Source organism: Labrus mixtus, chromosome 8, assembly GCF_963584025.1.
Source record: "Labrus mixtus chromosome 8, fLabMix1.1, whole genome shotgun sequence".
Taxonomy (NCBI): Eukaryota; Metazoa; Chordata; class Actinopteri; order Labriformes; family Labridae; genus Labrus; species Labrus mixtus.
Window position 1 is genome coordinate 5121164 of NC_083619.1, and position 22239 is coordinate 5143402.

Here is a 22239-nt window from a genome sequence, read left to right on the forward strand (position 1 = left end):
AAGTGCTCTATAATTAAAGGTTATTATTATTAAAGCCTCTGTACATAGGGTACTACCTAACCGCTAGGCCATCAGCGCCCTGCTTTCCCTGATATTTAAGCCACATTTTGTCGAAGGAGAAACAATCAGAAACATCTGAACAAATTCCACAAAATAACAGTGTTGAATTCAAATGCAGTCAAACTCAAAGATTTGATTGAACCATACACCAATCAGTGAGCTGATCAACTTCATGACTTCTCCTGAGGTGTTTCACTTAAAACATGACTTTCCCCAAGTACATCCCACCACCCGAACATACACTTCCCTCCTTCCAGCACGTTTTTAAAAACTGTTGTAGCTGAAGGAAGAGTCTTCAGATCGGACAGAATGAAGGAAACAAAAGGATTTAACACCACTTTTAAAAAAAAAAAACACAAAATAAGACATTTATTCAGTGAGCACCAGTCAGTCAGTACAAACAGGTTTTTTTTAACAACAGCAGGAAATCTTATTTTGAAAATCAAAATACTTCAAACATCGGCTTAAATCATCTTTACAGGCACAGAAACTGAAAGCACGACTTGATCCAAGCAGTGAGGGGGAAACGATTCAGTCATTTTAGTGTGTGATAAACAAAATCTACCTCTAAAGAGTAAAAAACATCATATGGACAAGAACAACACACATACATATATATTTATATACATGTTTAAACTTCATCAAAACATCTCAATGTTAACTTTTTATTTTCAGACTACGTCCTGCTACTGTATAAATTAATGATAATTACAGATTGATTTCAATGCTAATGCTAATGCTAACGCTAAAGCACTGATGTGAATGTTTAGTTTTAAGTTCAGCAGAAAACAGGGAAAGCTTCTGAAATCATCATCATATGGACAAGGATCATCTTGAATACTATATTATGGGATGTTGTTAAGAAGTGCATTAGACTGACAAATTAATGCACCACAACTGAATAAAGTGTACTTAAAGTCTTCAGCAAAGGCCCCGCCCCCTCCTTTCTAGAGTACATTTGCACATAGGTTGCCGAGTCATGGACACTGAAGCTTCAGTGTTTATCCAGCTCTGCATGGGTCTGTAAACCTTTCTGTGTTCTAACCTCTCTCCATTTTTCAAAAGCATCTCCAACATTGATCCTAGTTTGAGCACGTTTCTGCTCGTGGAGCTTATTAGAAACATGCAGAGGCTTTTTAGGTCGGGTACAATCACTTCTATCTGAACCACTTCTCTTGCCCGCTTCCATCGCTGCAACACCTGTTGACCTGATAACTGCTCTCATATCTGACAAACCGAGGGGTGTCCAAAACGGCCATGTGGGGGTTTCTACCTTCTCTGGTCCAAACAAATCCAGAGCATTCAGGACCAGAATCTAAAGTTAGAAGGAGGACATACTGCCTGCTGCATTGTTGTCAGAGAAGCCAGCACTTCAACACAGCATGTTTCCTTAATGTCTGATCTTTTAGTAAGGTACCTTTAACATTTCATTCAGTAAAAATCTTACTGATTGATACTTTAAAGATAAAGGTCTTCATTAGGAATCAGACTGGTATTATGAGATTGAGTAACACATGGTTAGTTTGTTCATAAAGACAGAAGAATTAAAATCTGCAGAAGATAAATGATCATCGTAAAGGGTCTCACATCTGATAGTTTTATTTCCTTAAAGGCCAAAAGACTGTCATTTAGACGAGTCTCTCTGCAGTATGAAAACAACCCAACACTAAACTACAATAGTGTCAGGATGAGAAATCAGGCTCACCGTACATTTATTAAATTAAACCAAATGTATCCAAACGTGTGTTCCATAAAAACAAACCATAAGAATCCAAAATGATGCTACCAAAGACACGCTATGTTGTTTCCCTTATAAGGACATAAAAAAACGATTTATCCCCATGGATACCAGCCAGTCAGCTGCAGATGAGTCTGTGAACTTGATATATTATTGACTGTGAGTTGTAACTTGTTCTGCTTCAGAGTTCTTAATCTTTATAAGAATCATATGTAAGGTGTTAAATCCATCAGAGGGAACATCAGGTCGACACTACCTGTCATTTGTGATGTATAATGCAATCCCTCCTTTCAGAGTTTCATCACCATGAAGTGACAGAAAGCTTATTTAAGAGGACAATGGACTGAAACCAAACAGCTGCATGGAACTACAGAAATATGACGCCTACAATCTAAAACTTTACATCTGCCAAATTTTTGAAAAAGATCAGTCAAAATACAAACAGATTTACAGTTTGGGACCCTGGACGTCATCGTCCTATGATGTTGTGTTGACTGAGACGGATTTTGTGTGATGTGTTTGATCATGTTCGGTGCTGTAACGTGCTCATAGTGAAAATAAATAACTTTAACCGAGGCCGGGGACGGATGGCAGCATCATGACGAGCTGGATTATAAATGTGTGTTAAAGATGAAACTAAACAAAGTGGATGGAAGTAAACTGCGAATGATGCACGTGTGTTTTGTTCGTTGTTCTGTGCTCGAGCTTGGACGTGGGCTCTGCCTCATAGGGTGTGTGTGTGTGTGTGTCTCTCCTGCAAGTGCCTCTAGTTTACGGTGGCCCTGAAGGTCAACTGCAAAAACATTTTGTGAAACACTACATGCCACGTACTGCAAACAGGGTCGAACTACACTTCTAGTTTGTGATCGGACAAAACCCGAGTCATACGTCTCTTGTTTACATTTTGCTTATTACCCCCAATTTCCACATAAACTCTGTGCATCATGCCACAGTCCATCATCGCCATGGTTTTGCTCCGCTCACATGCACACACACATCACAGGAGAACTACAAGATACAAGGTGTTTTATTTTGAAATTGACCGGATTGCTCTGTGCGTTTCCTTGTCTGACTTCCTGTCTGGGTTGTTGTATATAAACGGAGAAGAGCATAGTGGGGATGCTGTTACGCTACAGAGACGGACCGCGGCGCTCACTGTGGAAAACACAATGACTGACTAGAGTGGCAGCGAACCACGGTTTAATGCTCAGCGCTGACGGACCGCGCCGCACATGGAGTATGTGGTCATTTGAGGTTAGGCAAGTTTGCAGTGGAAATAGTAAGTGCAATGTTTTTTCGTTACACAACATGTTTTTTTTACGTTTGTCTTTAATGAAATATATTTGCATTTTGTGAAATGTTTTTGCACTTGACCTTCAGGGCCACCGTACTTGTTTGTGTACTTACATGTAACTTCTATGCAGTGATGTGATCAGAATCTATGTGCCTGCATGTGTCTCTCATTTCATTTCAGATCTATGTGCACTGCGTCACGTTATAAATCTGCACTTTCAGCATGCCTGCATGTGTGTGTGTGTGTGTGTGTGTGTGTGTGTGTGTGTGTGTGTGTGTGTGTGTGTGTGTGTGTGTGTGTGTGTGTGTGTGTGTGTGTGTGTGTGTGTGTGTGTGTGTGTGTGTGTGTGTGTGTGTGCGTGCGTGTGTGCGCGCGCGTGCGTGTGTGTGTGTGTGTGTGTTTCCCTGGTGTCTCAGGTCCTCTTTTGATGTGTGTTTCCCACATATGTGTTCTCTATGCACAGCACTATGTAGTGGTTGGAGCAGGAGCGTGTGTGTTGTCCCAGCAGTCGTCCCGTCTGCAGCAGAGCGGCCTGTCCCGTCACCGCCATGTCGCCCGTCCTCCACGCCTCGCAGTAGTTCGTGGTCAGACGGATTCCCACCGGGCCGGAGCCGTGCCAAACCAGCTTCTCTGGCCTGTGGTAGGAGGGGGGGGGGGGAGACAGCAGGGTCAAAGATACGTATACATAGCAATTTTATTTATACAGCACATTTCATTCCAGATAAGCTCAATGTGCTTTACATTGAGGTTAAAAACAATTCAAAACACAGCATACAAAAGAAAGAAAGTGTTTCCACAGTCATTAATAATTCATACACACGACAAAGCACACATCAAAAGTGATCATACATACACACACACACAAAAAATAACTATTCATATGCTTTCGAGAACAGATAGGTCTTAAAAACAACCATGTTAAAGCCCCCTTTTACAGAAGAACTAATCATGTTAACAGACTGGTTAAACCTTTTTTTTACTGTAATAGCCCATTTCTTTATCACCAGTGGTGTATTACTAAAACATTTTGATGATGTTAAGGCTATGAGTTCTGCATAATTAGTGAAGTGTTGGATCTGACTGATTGGTGGAAGTATTTCAGCTGTTTGTCATTAGCTAAAGAGTCGCCTCAGCTCAACCTTTGTCTTGTACTTGATTGATCAAAAGTTATTTTGAGAAAGCATTTCCAATATGGCCACCTCCATCGATGTGCTTCAGACAGTTCTTCAGAAACCAAGGGGTGACATCACTGAGACTTAGCCACCTTTTATAGAATATATGGTAGTTATTGAGACTCTATACATGGGTTGAAATTTGCTAAATTGAAAAGGTTACTATGAAACAGTGAAACAACAATTATTTCTCCAAAAAGCCTAACTTTCAGGTATTTTGATGTAACACAACCTTGTTGTTGTATTTGATGTGTTTGATTTTCATGTTTCATTCAATCATCACAATGTGATGTTAGTAGGGACTGAATAGTATTTCTTCCACTCCATTCATGTTTGGTAATAGTTTGAAAATGTACTCCCTCTTATAACCATGTCTTTTTTTAATGTTTTGAACCCTAAAGTAGACTTCTCGTGGTTTAGCTCCAAAACTTTCTTAACTATCAAACTAAAAGAAAAACTGTCAGAGCCTTATTGGTATCCTCCACCCAATCTTTACCATTATCTGAAGCTATAATTCTTATTAAGTCATCCAATCATTGTTGGGCTGTGAGCTCATTTCCTTTCCTTCTTCTCTTTGGGACATTGTATACCAACATGCAGCACACTACACTAATGGAGGATGATGATTGGTGCAGTCAGACAGAAAAACTGATTCATTCTCATTTTAGAAAAAGGTAAAAAAAATCAAAGAAATTGATCAAAATGTGACTTTGAAAATGACCAAACTGACCAAATGTGATTATTTGACTCTTGTCCCCTCATCACAAATGCTTTCACTTTATCCCCCCTAACTCATAATCACACACTCACCACGCTGAGTCAGTCATGACGTTGCGTCCGTCGAAGGAGTAGATCGGTATGGACGGGTTAAATGTGCCTCCGTTCCCAGAGAAGATGGACATCCAGCTACTGAACAGCACTTCCCCCTGAGAGGAGAGGATGGATCATGTTATAATAGTGAAACACATCATTCCTCTAAAACTGTAAGAGTGACTCAAAGTTCCCTCCTCACCCTGAGGTTGACCACGGGCATGTCTGTGCGGTCGGCCTTCCTCACGATGGTTGCCAGGTCCTGGAGGTGTGAGGACAGGAAGGCTCTGTATGTGGCTGTCAGCCCCATGGAGCGGGCCTGCTGGTAGCACTGGAAGTCTGCACCGCGGATACCACGCATGTCCCCTTTCAGCGGGGTGTTCAGGGCCACCAGGTGGAGCTGAGAAAGAGTCAAACGATAAAGACACTTGTTTAAATCAGACTTCTTACTCATGACAGATCTGACATCAGTCATGTCTGCTTTGGAGTTTATGATGCATGAAGTTTGTGACTCTCACCCCGGGTACAGCGTTGAAGGTTTGTGGTAGAACATTATAGCTGGGCTGATATCCTCGACCGCCATCTTGAAGCTCCTGTTCAACAAAAAAACATGAATAAGTACGTATAGTCCAACAGTAGTATTTTCAGTCCTATTTAGATTAAATTAGGGTCATGTATCATTTCTCAAAACTACAGAAATACTTGAAACTAATATTACAGACCATGAACACAATAAACATAATGAAGGCTTTTTTCCAGTAGGTATTCACAATTACAATTAGAGCCCTTACTTCCTCCAGTGGAGTCGCCCCCTGCTGACCATTCGCAAGAATACAGTTAGTGCACTTCTGCACTGTCCATAGACTGTATAAAACATGGACGTAGTCTCAGTGATGTCATCCACTGGTGTCTGAAGAGGTTTAATGAAACCCAATCATGATGGTTGTCATAATAGAAAAGCTGACTACAACTGGAAAGCAGGGTGCGCAAAAATCCCCTTCTGGCTTGCCATCCAGCTGGTATACTTAGTTTAGTTGAGTTTATTGGTTTATTTTGTCAGGGGCCATGAACAACTCCACAGGGGCCAGAGTTAGCTAAAAAGCTTATTTACTGTACATCTGTGGTCCCTGGACAAACGATAAAGAAAAGAAAAAAAGCTGACGCTTTAAGATCCGTAACAGGATTTAGCTGAAGTGAAGCCTAGCCTCCAAATCAGCAAAGTCTCTTACTAAACCTCCTTATGTATAACTCTTAGCCTTTATAAAAATAAAATGGGTTGCATTTTTTAAAATCATCCACGGAAAGTTTGAATGAGTAAAGAAATGAGCAGTAGAGAATAAAACTATTCTTGTACCAGGTTGTGAACATGTTTACTTGTGTTTTAAAAATGGACATTTTAATATGGGACTCAATGGGGATTCCCTGGTTTTTGGAGTAAGCCTCAAGTGGACACTCTTGGAACTGCAGTTTTCTGCACCTCAGCATTGGTTTAATTAACCCAAACAAGAGGCTGCCGCTTGTCATTGACCCCTCTTTTGAGTTTACCTATCCCCCTCTTTTTAAGAGGTCTATGATCGATGCATGAATAGTGTGTAAATGTGTGAGTGTGTGTGCACCTGGCTGTGGGCCCTGTGTGGTCTACTCAATTCTCCAGTCCTACTGAGGGCCTGAGAGGCGGCTGAGGCCTGAGGACCAGTTTGGATCAATTCCCCGAGCTGAAAGAGGAAATCACATAACATAGAGTTAGTTATGTGTGACTCTGAAACAACAGAAACAAACACAGTCAACATGCACTACTCATCACACACACACATATTACACACCTGGATCTTCTGCCAGCCGTTGCGTACTTTGAGGTACAGCTCTCCTCCCCGTTCAGACACAAAGGCCAGCGTTCCATCTGCAGCGCGGTGAGAGTCTCTGCTCAGACCGTGGAACGTCTTGTAGGTGGTCACCTGAAAGTAACACATGACATCATTAGTGTAGTGCATGGCAGCCAGCGTATATCATCCAGAGCAGAGAACAGATAGTACTGGTGAAAATCTGGTTGTCGCTCTCTGTCTTGTGTATTATGATTGAAAACAGGTTTCATAATATAAAAGTTTGGATGTTGAGTTATTGACCCATGAAGGCTGAATGGGGACTTTAAGGGGCTCTGTAGAAGGCGGGTAACATAAATCCCTCGACAAGTAAATACACCGTAGATCAGGGTTCTTACCAGGTTAGCATTTCCTGGAGATCCTGGTGGGCCAGGAGGCCCAGGAGGGCCGGGGATACTGACGGCTGTGAATGACACATCAGAAATATATAAACATTAAATCATGCAGTTACATTAGGAGGTCTTTAAATGATGAACCATAACTTTCATAGTCACTATCGAGGTTCTCCTCTTCATATAGATACCTGATCCATAGCCAGAGACGGGTCCTGGGGGTCCAGCAGGGCCCGGCGGGCCTCGTGGACCAGGTCGTCCGAATCCAGGGGGTCCAGGTTGACCGGGAGAACCAGAAGGTCCTGGAGGTCCAACAATGGACTCACCTTTTGGACCCTACACAAACATGTAAACAGAATCAGCGTTATCCTTTGGGTAAAGATATTAAACAGCAGTCAGGGTCGGGATCTGCTGTGGGTAGAAGCATTATTAACAATGAATGATTAACCAGAATAAATTTCTAGGTGTATTTATCTTTGTCATTATAGACACTCACCACAAGTCCTGACCTCCCAGGCAGTCCTGGAGGACCTGGCAGACTGCTATCACCCTTGTCTCCCTTCTGACCTTTGTATCCCTGATCACCTCTGGCCCCCTGAGAGACATCCACAAGTTAGGAGACAAACTTACAGAAGACTGACCCCACACTTTAAAGACACATTCAGGAATATCCAGAAACTTATGACAATAAAAACAACAATATTAAGACTGGCTTTAGGATTTAACAGCCTTATCCATGTGAGCACAAGAACCTGAGAATTAAATAAACTCATTTGTTTCTTTATGATCATTGATTAGACCTCAACAGTGAACTTGTCGTTATGGAGATACTTTGAGTAACACAAGCAGCAATATAGTCTACATGAACTCCTTTTTAAATCTCTGATTTACATGGTTGATAAAAAAAAGCCTTGCGAGTATGCTGCCCTACAAAGGCAAAAGGCAGTAACTTCAATTTTTTCAAAAATGAGTTTTTGTCATTTTTGGAACATTACAGATGCGCTTTATTATGTGGACAGATATCTTGAGTCAATTGTGCTGTTTTTTTTTAGAAAAAAGTAGGTTGTATTTGCCTTAACTTCCAAAAGCCCTCGAGAAACCAAGGCAGAGTCCAGTAACTTCACTTATAAGAGTCTTTGCCTTTGTACTGCAGCATTCAGGAATGCTCAAACTGAGTTAAGGTCTTCTGCCTTTGTTTTGCTGTGGATCAAAGTGAAGTTACTGTTTCACTGCAGTGAAAGAATTGCCACATTTCCAATATTCTGCCTGCAACGCATTTGGCTGGACAACAAAAATACTTTAAAGTCATCTTTCTCAGTTCTACACTCTGGCGAGTTTTTTGCCTTTGTAGGGCAGTATGCTGAAAAAACAGAAAGGCTGAGGGCAATAAACCCAACTCAAAAACACTAAAATGTTCCGTAAAACTGGAGCTCCTGTTTGGAGAAGTTGGATGGATTTGCTACAAAGCTAAGCTATGTGCCGCTACCATATGGGTCACTATATTCTTACACATGTACAGTAGCTTGAGTTGCCCTTATGGCATTTTTTATGTTTTCAGAGGTAGCTTGCGGGACACAACTTTTATTTTCATATCTGATGATGTCATTTCCTGTTGGGACTCATATTGGATCTGCAGCAGGCTCAGTCAGGCTCTGGAGTGAATCCACTGCCATCCACTGAGAACCATCGGACAGGAAATGCTGGAAGTTATTAACTTGATCAGAGAGGTGTTAAAGAAAGTTTACCAGTAGTTATTTTAAGAAAATGTTGTTTGTTAAATTAACAGTATTGTGTCATGTGAATATGAAATGTAAATCTAAAGCTAGTGCACAGAAAATGAATGTTCAATTGTTTTTATTTCACAGTTTTCTCCGACATGTTTGTCAGGAGGAGTGACGGAAAATGAGGGAAACTTGCTCGGAGTCTTTCTTCATTGACTCTGTGCTTAGTCAGAGTTTCAACACACTGCACGAGAACACTGCACAGCGCACAACGTCATATCAGCTGTTCGGGGTCAGTGTGTTACAGAAGAGGTAAGAAATGTATATTATTGTGGAAAAGAGGAAATGTTGTTCATGACAGATACTAGAGGACACTGAACCAGAGCTCACAGAGGAATCACTTTTACAGATGAGACTGGCAGATGGAGAAACAGAGGAAAACTGAGGCTGTGGCTTTATGGTGAGTTGTTTCATTAATTTTTTTTATACAGTGCTAGCTTTCCTGATTAGGTTTTTGTTCTTCTGTGCTCTTTAGGAAGAGTCTAGTGGATGATTTGGTTGATTGAACAGTATTTGATTTGCTCCACTCCAGAGAAATGATCGAACACACAAACTGAGACAACTCCACAACTGCACCCTTTTGAAAAAGTCGATTTTTGTGTCAGTCTGACAAAAACTGGACTTATTGAAATAATTGTAAATGTTGGTCCGGCTGAAATAGTACTAAGTACATTTTTTTGAAGCCGGACTAAGTCGCTTATTCCGCATCGGTTTTTCCGTCTTCGGATCTGGGTTACCTGTTACTGTGAGCACAGGTCTGTGACGTCAGTTCTACCGACTCGGTCTACATGGATCTTGCCCAAGTTTCCAATTTCGGAATTCCGACTTGAATGGCCGTTCCATTGCACTTTTCCAAGTCGGAGGACGTTTTTTCCCAAAGTTCTGGTTACAATGGAACGCATCATAACACACCCTGATAAATCAGTTGGGGAGTCGATTAACTCTTGCATGGATACGCCCAAATCAAACTGGACTATTCTACGCATGCTCTGCAGTTACTATGCTGGGCTCTGGCCCCTGAAGAGACCTGGCATGGTCTACTACAGAAGCCAGGTTGTGGACTACCAGCAGATATCACCATAAGTTAAGAGGATTAGCGAGCATCACATTTGTACCAAAAGTAAAACGTAAGGTATGAAATGTACAGAGGCATAAAGTCGTCCATGTTTTCACTGTTCAACATACAACCAGTTTGCCGCTTGGTCAACAGGAAGAAGGTCCAATAGAAACTCACTGAAAGGGGACATATCGCCACCTGCTGTAGTGGAGTCAGATATACTTCCGTCTATAAATGGATTCTCCATCAGTGTTTGTGTACTGGGACAAATACAATAGTCCGAATGAATGACCTAATCCAGCTTTAAACTGTACACAACTGTGCATGTTGCATGTGGGGTTTTGATGTTTACATTCAGTGCATCCAGCCACTGCTGTCAGAGGACGTTATCACCATGACAACATCATAGATACATAGATACATATCTTAGTATCCTTGCTTCTCCAAACAGGGACTGTGCTGCAGATTATCTGCAACGTACACTCATCATTAATAAGTACCTCATACAACCTCCAATCAAAAACCAACAAACAAAAACAAGCTATCCTTGAACATGACATGAACCCTGACCTCTTTAATTTAAAGGATGCTGCTGAAGTGTGTCTTGAAAAAAATCTGAACCTTTAGTGTGCGATAAATCAGTACTCACCACAATTCCATCTGGAAACCCGGTGGCTGTGGGGGAAAAAATGGAACAACATAAATGCTAAAAGTTCCTGCAGTAATATCATTTTACACAGTTTAAAGAAAATAAATGTCAGAGAGCGAATGAGTGTCTGCTGAAAGCTTTTACCAGGAGCTCCTGGCTCTCCAGGTGTTCCAACATCTCCTTTGTCCCCTTTAACTCCGATTGAATCTCCTCTTGTCTCTGACTCCTACACACACACACATACAGATACATGTTAACATCACTTTAACGTGTATATTTGATAAACTAAATCTGTCAATAACACATTCAAGGGGAAAACTTTCGATATGATAAAAAACAAATGTCAATAGTTATGACATTGATGTCAGCACTGCACAAACACCTGTTAAATACAAGACATGCATGCTTTAACACAGCAGCACACATAGTGCTCTCTTGGCTGTAGTGGTTAACATACAACAGGACAGTGTTAAAACAGGCTGCACCCCTCCTGCTGCCCCACATTTGAAAAATAAACCCAGTAATACATCCATTCAGGGCGCCCTGCATGCTGGAAGACTGGCGCCCTTTTTTCTCCCCCCTGCCCCTCATTTGCAGGCTTTATAATATAAACTTTTTTTTAGTGGATGTGACCATCTGCACACTTTATTCATCCTACACTGTCAAATTTCAGGGATTAAAGTAGTTACGTCATCTCGTTGCAAAGTTGGCTGTTGAGATTCATCAGTCAATTTGTATTTGTATAGCGCCAATTCATCTCAAGACACTTTACACAGAGAGCAGATTTAGGCAGCGCTCTTTGTTTGTCATGGGGAGATAATGGTAAAGGACACGCGCCGTCATTTCAGTCTGTTTCTGAGGTAAGTAACATTTGCTTTAACTACAAACAGAGAAGAGGTAACTAGGCTGGAACACGTTTGAATATGTATGGACAAGATCTGTATTTTTCTCTAGACTGTAATGTCTTCTTTAGCTAATGTAAAGTTAGCCGACAAGGTCCTGTTAGCTTATTACCGGACACAATTGTCTATCTTACCATTGTGGACAAACCTAGACCATATAATAACTGATTAAGAGTGTGATAAGTCCACTTAAATGAGACGTGTTACACTTTGGGGTAATGTGTTGTGCCAATGTTGCTGACAAGCTAACCCAGCTAATTAAAAACAGTGATTATAGTTAGCAACGACCGGTTGTATCTGTTTGATAGAGCTGTTTTTATTTTGGTGTATATTCATGTCAGCACCACTTGAGGTTACTGTCCTGGTGTTAAAAGTCATTAAGACTGCCATGTTTATCTGTTTGTCTTCTCCCTGACATACTCGGCTCATTTGAAATGTACTGCTGCTCTCGCCTGTGCACCATTGTGTTGGTTTAGAGGTGGGATGACATTGTCATGTTCACAGACTAGTTAACTAGTTTTTATCAGCCAGCATTAAATACACACTGATATACACAATTTCCCGCATGCTCTGTGTGCAGTGTCATTGTTCTGATTCTTATTTACTCCCATGAGTCGGGTAAAAGATATAATCCATTAATAGAGGAGCCCTTCACCACACCGGAAACCCAAAAGCTTAAAGCAAAAATAAAACAGATTAGAGTTAGAAAAAAAAATCCAACAAAAAAAAGTGGTAACCACGCAAATTTATGAATATAAAATCCCTTCACCAATGAATTGAATGGAATCTATTAGAGCAGAAACTTAAGCATCACCACAAACACATTTACAGTAACATTTCAACCAATGAAAGGCCAATCAGAGTTTGATTTGTATCACTTTAAAAAACAATCAATTGAGAAAGAAATTACTCTTTGACAGAGGCGTGTACAGAGGGGTTGCCAGGGTTGGAATGCCCCCCCTCCCACCCTAGAAATGTGATTGACCACCCCAGGTGCCAACGTAACAAACCTAAACTGTGATAGGCTATTTTCCCGCTCAGAGGCAGGGGCCATGTTAAAACCAACTATACTTTGTAATTTATTTCAGACCCAAGGTCCATATCATCTTAAAAAAGCACCATTTAGAGTTGTGATATTAGGTATTTATTTTTGCAAAGGCTGCTAGTAGTTTTCTTTTTACTTCTATGTTGCATATTTTCTTTTGGTTGTTCTTGCAATCTGTCTTACTTGTAATAAACTAACTGGCAATGTGTTGGGACTAACTAAAGTTAGACTTTGTCATCAAAGTAGATTGGTGAAGATAGAAAGGGGTAAATAATTAATATTTATTTGTGTGTTTGTGTACACACATCACACTTTAGACCACCCCTGCATAAGTCAATGCTCCAGTTGGGCCACCCCATTCCAGAAAGTCTGGACACGCCCCTGCTCTTTGAAATAAAAAATTGAAGCCTAAGAGGCGGAGTTTCCTTTTTGAATTGATTGAAATAAACATGATTCACAATCCACTCTGATGTTTTTCCTCCTGTCTGTCATCTCTCTCCTCCTTGATAAAGAGGACAGTAAGAAAGGAACGTGGCAAGCAGGATTCAGACTCAGACCGCCGTCATCACCAGGCATTAACATTCATCTCAGGTCATCAAATTAAAAATCTGTTGTAAATGAAGCCACGATGACCCAAAGATTGTTCCAACATCGACCACTGCAAATGCATAAAGTCTTTAACTGGGATCTTTTTTAAATGAATCTTGTAAAATATGTGTGAAATATTGACATGATGAGAACTGTGTCTAATAACATCCTGTAGACCAGAGGAATGTTAACGCCTGATGAAGAGAGGCCAGACCCACAGACATGTAGCTTCTTTAAAGGATCATCGGGACGGGACGGGGGTGAGGAGAGTTGAGGGAAGGGTAAAGAGAGGTGGTGGTAAAAGTGGGGGAGGCTGTTTGAAGCCCACACCAGAGAGCTGCCATGCTGCTACACCCACACACCAACAGAACCACCAGATGGTCCCATTTCACACCGAAACAGACCAATCAGATGGTCCCACTCAAGACTTACTCGTCCCCTTTTGCAGTGCGGTCGTGGTCGCACCGGAAACACTGTCTTTAAAAATTCAAAGAAGAGCAGCGTGATCAGACTGAGTGATGATGGAAGATTGAATCTTTGTTGGAACGATGCAGAAAAAACAGTAACGTAGAGGAGCTTTAAAACAACATGCTGACAGTGATAGTCACCTACAGAGCTCAAACGTTTCACTTTTTTTTAAATCCAGCATGTCTTATCCGTGTCTTTATGTGACTACAGCATGTATCTGATTATTGTAAAACCTTATAAAAATAAATTTCTAGAGGACATCACAGCTTCACAAATCGACTGGGGCTGAAGATCGATGATGTTTTTAAAGGATCCTTGAACGCAGATCATTTATAAAAATGCATGTGATTTTAAGAATTTTCTTTAAAGGAAGAATGTGCAACATTTTACACATAAAAACAGCAGAAAACCAGAATATCCTGTGTAAATGTGTCTCTGAGTCATGACTGTCTACAATGAGTGAGATGCGTGAGTCCCGCTGGCTGTATTGTTGTCAGAGCTGTGTTTACATCATGTTTACATGTACGGGACGGCCTTGTGTATAAAGCTGTTTAAGTCAAGGACTAGAGTGTAGTGTCTTTAGATCTCTGTCATTCTGTGTTTATTTAAATGCATTGTGAAGCTATGAGTTAACCAGTGTGCTAACATTAGCATGCTAACACAACAATGCAGGACACAGCTCGAACAAAGGACAATTTTGTCCGCCGCTTGAACTAAAAGGTGTTTATTTATGGTGCGTTCTAAATAAAAACTCCTTCGTGCGAACGGGAGTGGAGAGGGGAGGCTTTTTGAATAGCGGAGGTGTGGCCAAACAGTTTCGTTTTAGTTTCATGCAGGTGCTCAAGGGTGACATCTAGGGGATCAAAAAATTGCACATTCTTCCTTTAAGCTTTACCGGACATAATTCAGTGTAACAAGCTTCTTAAGTAGTCACAAAGTGATGGCCCTAAATCATCATCATCATGTTTATCAATTCATAATAATAAGTCAGAGAAATAAAATGAACAGATGGAAAACTTACTCCGTTCAGCCCAAGGATTCTTCCTGGAACTCCAGGTGGGCCTGGAGGACCTGGAGGTCCCTGTAGGTGGGATAATAAAACATATAAGATGTTGACATAGGTGTTAGGGCTCAACTAATTTACCTAATGTAATTTATATGAAGATGAAGAGTAATTTAAACGGTGAAAAAAGGAAGCTCCACCACAATTCAAGATGAAAACACATCCTGCTGTCAAAGATTTGTTGAAAGCTCAATAGGTCAGATATATTTGTCTGAATCATATATTTCTTTTTCAGTCAGACAATTTACGATCGCATCATTTGAAATATTTAATGTAACAGAACATAGTTTGTGTTTGGCGTCAAGGCTACGACCTCATCACTCCTCGCAGTTTTAATTTACATGCAGATAATTCAGGAGTGATGGGATGATATCTTAAAACCCTTGAGTCAGAGACTACAGGTGGAGGATGGAGTTTTAGTGGGGCTATGCGAGAGTGCAGTACTGCTGCAGATCAGAGCTGGCAATGAAAGAGCAGACCGGAAATCTCAGAGCTTAAATAGAGCGCTAATGGGAGGGAGGTGTTGTCAGGTGATTGTGGAGATTGATGTATGTCAAGTATGAAATCAGTTGACTGCCTGAAAGAGCGTGCAGGCATCGCCTTAGTATTGTTTGGGCTTTAACATCAAGAACTTTGTCGATCCTTCCCCTTCCTATCTCCTCCTCTTACCTGCAGGCCGACAGAGTCTCCTCTGTCACCTTTCCTCCCAGGTATACCAGGTCGACCCTGCACAAAGACAGAGAGGAAAACAAGTGTCTGAAGAGACTTTATCTGCAGTGTGTGCTGACGTTTACATCCTAAGGATACAAACACTTCTTTAAAGATTTCATTTCAGTTTTTACAAGACTGGCTCTCTGCCCACAGATAGGATGTTAATAATATCTTGATGAGTAGCCACACACAGGTACTCACAGAGCGACCGGGGAAGCCGTACTCTCCTTTCTGTCCAGTTGGTCCTATTGGGCCCTGAAATGAACATAAACACAGTCATGTACACAACATCATTATATGTTTGTAGTATGCCCATCCATAATAATAGATTTGACTTAATTAAAAAAACATTTGTGAACTTTAACGCTCTCTTTAACATGAACTCACCATGAGTCCCGCATGTCCAGGATACCCACGGTCACCCTATCAGATGATACAGAAATACAGAATCATGTGGGATGTGTCGTGAGATTGTGATTCATTTCAGTCACAAGTAATACATTTTTTTTTCTCTATGAAAATGGAGGAATTTCACCATATTAAAAAACACACTATATTGAGTCCTGATCAGTGCTACACAACGCTCCAAATATACAGTATGTCAAGGGCTTAGGTTACGATCAATAATTCTAAAAATTTGATTTTTTTTTTACACATAAGCCTGCATGGCATGGGGGTAACAGAAGTTTACAACATTTCAATGTAGCTGTATGATTGTTTAAATAACTAAACTAAACTAACCACTAATGCATAAACAGGGGCGTGTGCCCCCCTCTAATTGGCCACCCCAAAATCCTTAACAACTTTTGTGGCTGTGGTGTGACAAGATGATAGAAGTTTCTTTGCATTTAATAGCAGCACCTTTTAATTTGTTACTGTTTTAAATTGTTTGCAGTGTGAACGCAGCTAATGCTCGGATCAGATTGTTTTTGGTTTGGCTGTTCACACTGCTTTTGAAATGTGGCCTGTATCAGACTCATTTTGGAATCTAGATACATGAGAGTGACCCAAATCTGATTTGAAATTAGATCAGATTGTGACTTGTGCTGTTCACACTGTCATAAAAAATCTCATCTGAGTCCCATAGGAGCAAACAAAATCGGATTCAGGTCACTTTTGGCTGCACTGTGAACACAGCACAGTTGGACCACCCCAGACAAAAGTCACGCCCCTGTGAATAAAGACCAATAGAGTTGGCTGGAATATTTGTCCTCTGATATTCAAATGTTTCTTCTTCCTGCTTTCTAACAGATCTTTATCAGATTTGCATGTGTATCCCTCACATGTTGATTTACAGAAAAACATTATTATCGTCTTAAACTGAGTCAGTGCGTTGTGCAGGGATTAGGAAGAGAACTGTAGCATGGAGGGACCGGTGCCAAATGAATCACCCAACTATTAATGTTTCCTAGATAACATAATGAGATGCATCATCAGTTACTGAATAAGGGTTTAAGGAGCCACGTTTCTGGTACCTTGATGCCTTTGGGCCCTTGGGGGCCTCGTGGTGCTGATAAGAGGGATCCGTCTGCAGCAATAGTCACCCCTGGCTCTCCCTTCTCGCCCTGTTAGTGTAAAAAACAAACAAATTAGATGTGCAGTGTGGCTTGCGTTAAGGAAAAATATCACGATAAATGTTCGACAAATTAGATTTTTCCAGGATGAACGCAAGATGTTGACAAAGTAAAAGTAGATATTTGACGATAAAAACAGGGACAGTGTGTTATGTTTTCTCTAACGAAGTGAAGCAGGACTAAAATGTAAGAGTCAGGCTGTCGGACTTTCAAAATCCCTGACTGTGTGTCCCACACTGTGTGTCTAATCATTCAGTCAAAATAAAAACAGGCGAGAGTAGAGGTGTGTGTGTGTGTGTGTGTGTGTGTGTGTGTGTGTGTGTGTGTGTGTGCGCTGCCAGGCAGAGAGCAGGAGGAGCATGTGTGTGTGTCAGTGAAGCAGAGTGACAGAGCGAGCACGAGCTGATGTGATGACGAGCGTTAACGAGCTAACGATAGCCTATGGGATAATAAACATCAGTAGCCATATAAGGCGCAGGCTTTTTATAAAGATGCATGAAAAGCTGTTTAATGGGTTTAATCTGTAGCTCCCCAGATGTTTCCAGGTGTCGTAGTAAAGGTACTCTCACCACACTGTGGATGTACTTCACTAGAAGTCAAAATCCATCATTCAAACAATATCAGTGTTGTCATCAGTATTATGTCCCTCACTTCAAGTGTTGATAGTGCTAAATTATTATCACTGTGAGAGTTTTATGATCACATTAATGTTACAGCTGCATTAATATGTTGTTTGAGGTTTTTCATGTGTTTATGAGTTTAGAAAATCACCTTTCTATAGGCTGCCTGTAGGAGGTTAACTGAAGTGATTCAAGAAGAGAAACATTTTTGACTACAAGTAACGACTAACATGTGACGTTTTATTGACTAAAACTGGACACTGCAGTCTACTCAAACCTAAGAGTGTTTGTGACTAAAAAAAGAATTACCGTCTAAAGACAAAGACTAAGCCTTGGTCTAAATAAGCTGCCAATACAAAAACTAGAGCAGTGTGGCTTTCTTGTCTCAACTGTTACTCGCTGGAACATTTTGAACATTTTGATTTCATTATAGTAACAGCAGTAATGTTTGTTGTACTTTGGGCGGCTGTGGCTCAGTTGGTAGTTGGTCGTCTACTAACAGGTCGGGGTTCCAACTCCAGCTCCTGCAGCCACATGTCCGATGTGTCCTTGGGAAAGGCACCTAATCCCAAGTTGCTCCCACTGCTTTGTCAGCGGCGTATGCATGTGTATGAATGGTATTAGTTACTTATGATGGTTACTTTACACAGCTGCCTCTACCATCAGTGTGTGAATGTGTAGGTGTGACCTGCGGTGTAAAAGAGTCCAATTTCCATTTCCATTTCACTTTCACTGCCTTGCTTGTCATCAGTTTTGTGCTTGTCTAGTTCTCACCTTGATCCCTGATGCCCCCTGTGTACCTGTAGGGCCGACATCCCCCTTTGGTCCCCTGGGGCCCTGGGAAGAGAAAAAAAACAGTAGTGAAGCAGACCTGCTGCATTTAGCAACATTTTAAAAGAATGCCATGAAGCCTTGAACATGTTGGGATTAACAAAGAGCTAAAAGCATTTCCTGAAACAAATGCTGAAGTAAAAAGCTTCCCTGTGTGGCAATAAGATAAGAGAATCCTTTATGGATCCTCAGAGAGGGATTGTTCTGGATAATAACATTAACAGCGCTGTGGGTACCTACCCTGTTCAGCCCAAAGTCAGCGCAGCAAAATTGGAAAACAAAATGCACACACTTGTTTATAACATGTTCTCCTCATTAAGTCAATGAGAGTTACAAATGCTCAGCTTAAGGTAGTTTGAGAAAAAAATGTTCTTACAGGAAATCCAGCTCTGCCAGGCAAGCCTTCAGGGCCCTGCAACATGCAAACACAACACATGATCATATACGCACACATGCAATGGAGTCAAAATGCAAGCTGTTTCTCTATGCAGTTGTCTGTTTGCATTCAGGCGGGTCATATTAAAATACATTGTCACATTTCATTACTAGCATCTTGCTACACACCCTGGGCCCCGGGGGTCCTCTGAGCTCTGTGAAGTTGAAGCTACCGTCTGTTACATTGAAGGAGAACTGTAGACAGAGTATGTAAAGAATAAGTTAGGACACAGTTATCACGTTTTCAGAGCTTTGTTAAATTCACAAGTTATGCCCTGATACCTCAGGAAAAGCCAAGTAACAACAACTCTGGCTTTACTGTACTAAAAACATGCAATAACACATTAAACATCACAGCCTTAAACATAAGTTTGCTTGTTCATTATCGTTTCAACATCTTCATTCAGTTAAATGTGATGTTGTGTTTATAAGTGTGTTTCATACTTCCTGCAGACTGATAGGTCCAGGAGGTCCTGGAGGCCCAGGGGGTCCTGGGATATTGAGTCCATCAGCACCTCGATCACCCTTCAGGACACAAAATATAAATAATAAGTCCTTTATATTAGAATGTGTATAAAGGGACGGCAGCGGTGTACAGAAATATATGATGCAGCCTAGATGTTATCAGAGATCTGTATTTAACCTGCATGGACTGATGACTGTTTTTGTCAAATTTAACAGCAGAACCCTAGCTGTTAATTTACCTGGGACTCCTTTACTTTGCTCTGTTGTGCAATATTGGTTAATTAATAAAGCCACCACTTTACTTTTGCAACATATTCAGCCTCCTAAACAATTCTACTAAAAACATGTTTTTACTCAGTACCAGTGCAGCACAGCCACACTTAAATCCCCTTTTTTAATGTAGAATTACAACCAGTAATGTTACAAGTAGAAATCTTAACCTGATGAATGTAAGGACAATATCTGGATCTTTAGCTGCCACATGCTTCTGTTTGTTTACTAGCTGGTTGCTAACCGTGACTGTGATAATGGAATAAGTAATGTTTCTGCAGTAAACAACATTATTTGCACAGGACTGAAACATTAGTTAAACATGAGCTGAAAAAGCAGATATACGTATATAACTTTTTAGTGTCCACATGTTTTGTTCAGAAACCCTTACTTTTGATCCATGGTTCCCTTTTTCTCCTTTCACCCCCTGTTTGGAAAGTAAAGAGAAAGAAAACTCATTAATGTGTTGCAAACTATTATATGGGGACGATATTGTTCAAGGTTAATCGGACCAAAATTAATCTTATGTATTATGGTTCAGGACTGCAAATGTACCAGGCAGTACGCAACATAGAAACATGTATCTGGTCAAAGACGGCATACCAAAACATTCCCCAACAAATGTATGTCAGCAATCTGCTGAGAGGTTCATGTGTGAACACTGGGATCCACATCACACCTGTCCCCACACAGTGTATCATCATATATCCCATGTTCTTTCACAAAATAATTCTTCTTGGAGCGGCAGTAACTCAGTCCATAGGTGACTTGGGTCGGGAACTGGAGGGTCGCTGGTAAAGAAATACCCTACACTCATTACTGTATCTCAGGGGCGCTGCTTGTCAACATGCAAGGCAGGCAACTGCTTGGGGCCCCCAGGCCAGTGGGGGGGCCCCAGAGGCTGACAAACTTTGAACCAAAGCAGCAACCCAAAATGTCCAAATTTTGCAATGACAGTAGGAAACCTCCCTAAGGGGGCACCCAGATGACAGCAACCGATTTCTCTTTTGCCTTGGGCCCCAACAGACTATAGAATTGCCACTGCTGTAACTCACTTGTTATCTATAAGAAAAAAAGGGCCCAAAATCTTCATGCTCATGGGGATGCTAACATGATGAGTCCTCTACGACCTACAATGTTGCAACATCCACCACTTATTGTAAATGCACAGCCAAACAGGATATTTATCAAAGACTTACTTATCAAAGACTTACTTATCCACCAAATCTCCAGAGCTGTCCACATCACTTAATTTAAAGCGTTTGATGAAAAGATTCAACCATCTATAACATGATGTAAAGTTGAGAATCATCAAAACATTTGTCGTGCTAATAAGACCTAGACAACTTACTCTAGCACCTGGTAGTCCAGCAGGACCCTGGAAGCCCGGTGGTCCTGGATCTCCTGTCTCACCCTGCAATCACACGCAGCAAAGACAGAGTTACAAGTTATATGAGTGGTATGATGAATCTGTAGTCAGTTCCTTTGTTTTGTTTCAATCTAAATAGAATATTTTCTATTGTGTCAGTAAACTGAAATCATAAAATGACGTCTATATTTAACTTTTAACGGCCTACTTAAAAACAGGGTAGAGAGGATTGTACCTCTATATCTAGACATTTAAAGCAGTACTGCTTCAGAATGAGCTCACCTTGACAGAGAGCCCCAGAGCGCCTGTGGCTCCATCCTCACCCTGCAGGAGACGAGAGAGCATCTTAAACAACCAATCAAGACAGTGCCATAAAAAGTATACACACTGGCACACTGTATACAGCTGTTATACCAGTGACCTTCTGCAAGCAAAACCCCAAACATCTTGAAAGATTACCTTAGGTCCCTGTGTTCCTGGTAGGCCAGGAGGACCCTGGAAAAACAAAACAGGAAACAGTTTCTATATTTGATGTCACACATAAAGTGAGTCTACCTTAAATCACACACACTCTGGTGCTACCTGTGGGCCTTTGACTCCAGCTCCAATCAGCATGTCACTCTTCCCAGATCCCTCCAAATCCTGAAAACAAAGTCCAGTCTGGTGTTACACATTAAACTGAACCTGTTATCTCCATCTTGGCCTATAAATGAAAGTACATCCCTGTGAGTTTGTTAACAGCAGTAGTATGTGGATCTTAGAAGTTGCATCACCTCTACAAAGAATTTGGTTCCCGGAGGTCCAGGGGGGCCAGGCAGTCCTGGGGGACCTGAAGGGCCTCTCTGCCCCTGTGGACCACTTGGCCCTGGTTGCCCTGGTAGTCCTGCTGTTCCGACAGACCCACATTCACCCTGCAGAGATAAAGATAAAAGGAACTCTTATAAGCATACATGTAGGTTGCCTTGGTAACATTGTTTTGTCTTGGCTGTGAAGTGAAAAATTACAGTCTGTATATAAATAAGGACAAAACATCTTAGTTTGAAGCCAAAACACCCAGCGACTAGCATGACCATGGACTGTATAAAACATGGACGTCGTCTCAGTGAGGTCATTTGTTGGTTTACT

General features: G+C 41.2%; 1 protein-coding gene across 3 annotated transcripts in view; it reads right to left on the reverse strand.

The window, feature by feature from the left end:
* Positions 1–405: 405 nt before the first annotated feature.
* The window catches only part of col15a1b (collagen, type XV, alpha 1b), a 75004-nt gene continuing 53170 nt past the window's right edge, over positions 406–22239 (reverse strand). For 2 of the 3 annotated variants that reach the window (XM_061043905.1, XM_061043902.1), the window contains 27 exons: positions 21888–22025; positions 21697–21756; positions 21574–21609; positions 21397–21438; positions 21097–21159; positions 20137–20172; positions 19455–19535; positions 19140–19205; positions 18952–18987; positions 18519–18581; positions 17026–17115; positions 15938–15973; positions 15752–15805; positions 15509–15565; positions 14798–14857; positions 13741–13785; positions 10918–10999; positions 10774–10799; positions 7783–7881; positions 7478–7622; positions 7293–7357; positions 6898–7029; positions 6691–6789; positions 5593–5667; positions 5277–5474; positions 5075–5190; positions 406–3727 (listed from right to left, as the gene is read on the reverse strand). In XM_061043905.1, the coding sequence (XP_060899888.1) occupies positions 3505–3727; positions 5075–5190; positions 5277–5474; positions 5593–5667; positions 6691–6789; positions 6898–7029; positions 7293–7357; positions 7478–7622; positions 7783–7881; positions 10774–10799; positions 10918–10999; positions 13741–13785; positions 14798–14857; positions 15509–15565; positions 15752–15805; positions 15938–15973; positions 17026–17115; positions 18519–18581; positions 18952–18987; positions 19140–19205; positions 19455–19535; positions 20137–20172; positions 21097–21159; positions 21397–21438; positions 21574–21609; positions 21697–21756; positions 21888–22025 (2223 nt within the window). In that variant the 3' untranslated portion in view covers positions 406–3504. The remainder of the gene's footprint in view (positions 3728–5074; positions 5191–5276; positions 5475–5592; positions 5668–6690; positions 6790–6897; positions 7030–7292; positions 7358–7477; positions 7623–7782; positions 7882–10773; positions 10800–10917; positions 11000–13740; positions 13786–14797; positions 14858–15508; positions 15566–15751; positions 15806–15937; positions 15974–17025; positions 17116–18518; positions 18582–18951; positions 18988–19139; positions 19206–19454; positions 19536–20136; positions 20173–21096; positions 21160–21396; positions 21439–21573; positions 21610–21696; positions 21757–21887; positions 22026–22239) is intronic. The other variant, XM_061043904.1, reaches the window with a different exon arrangement.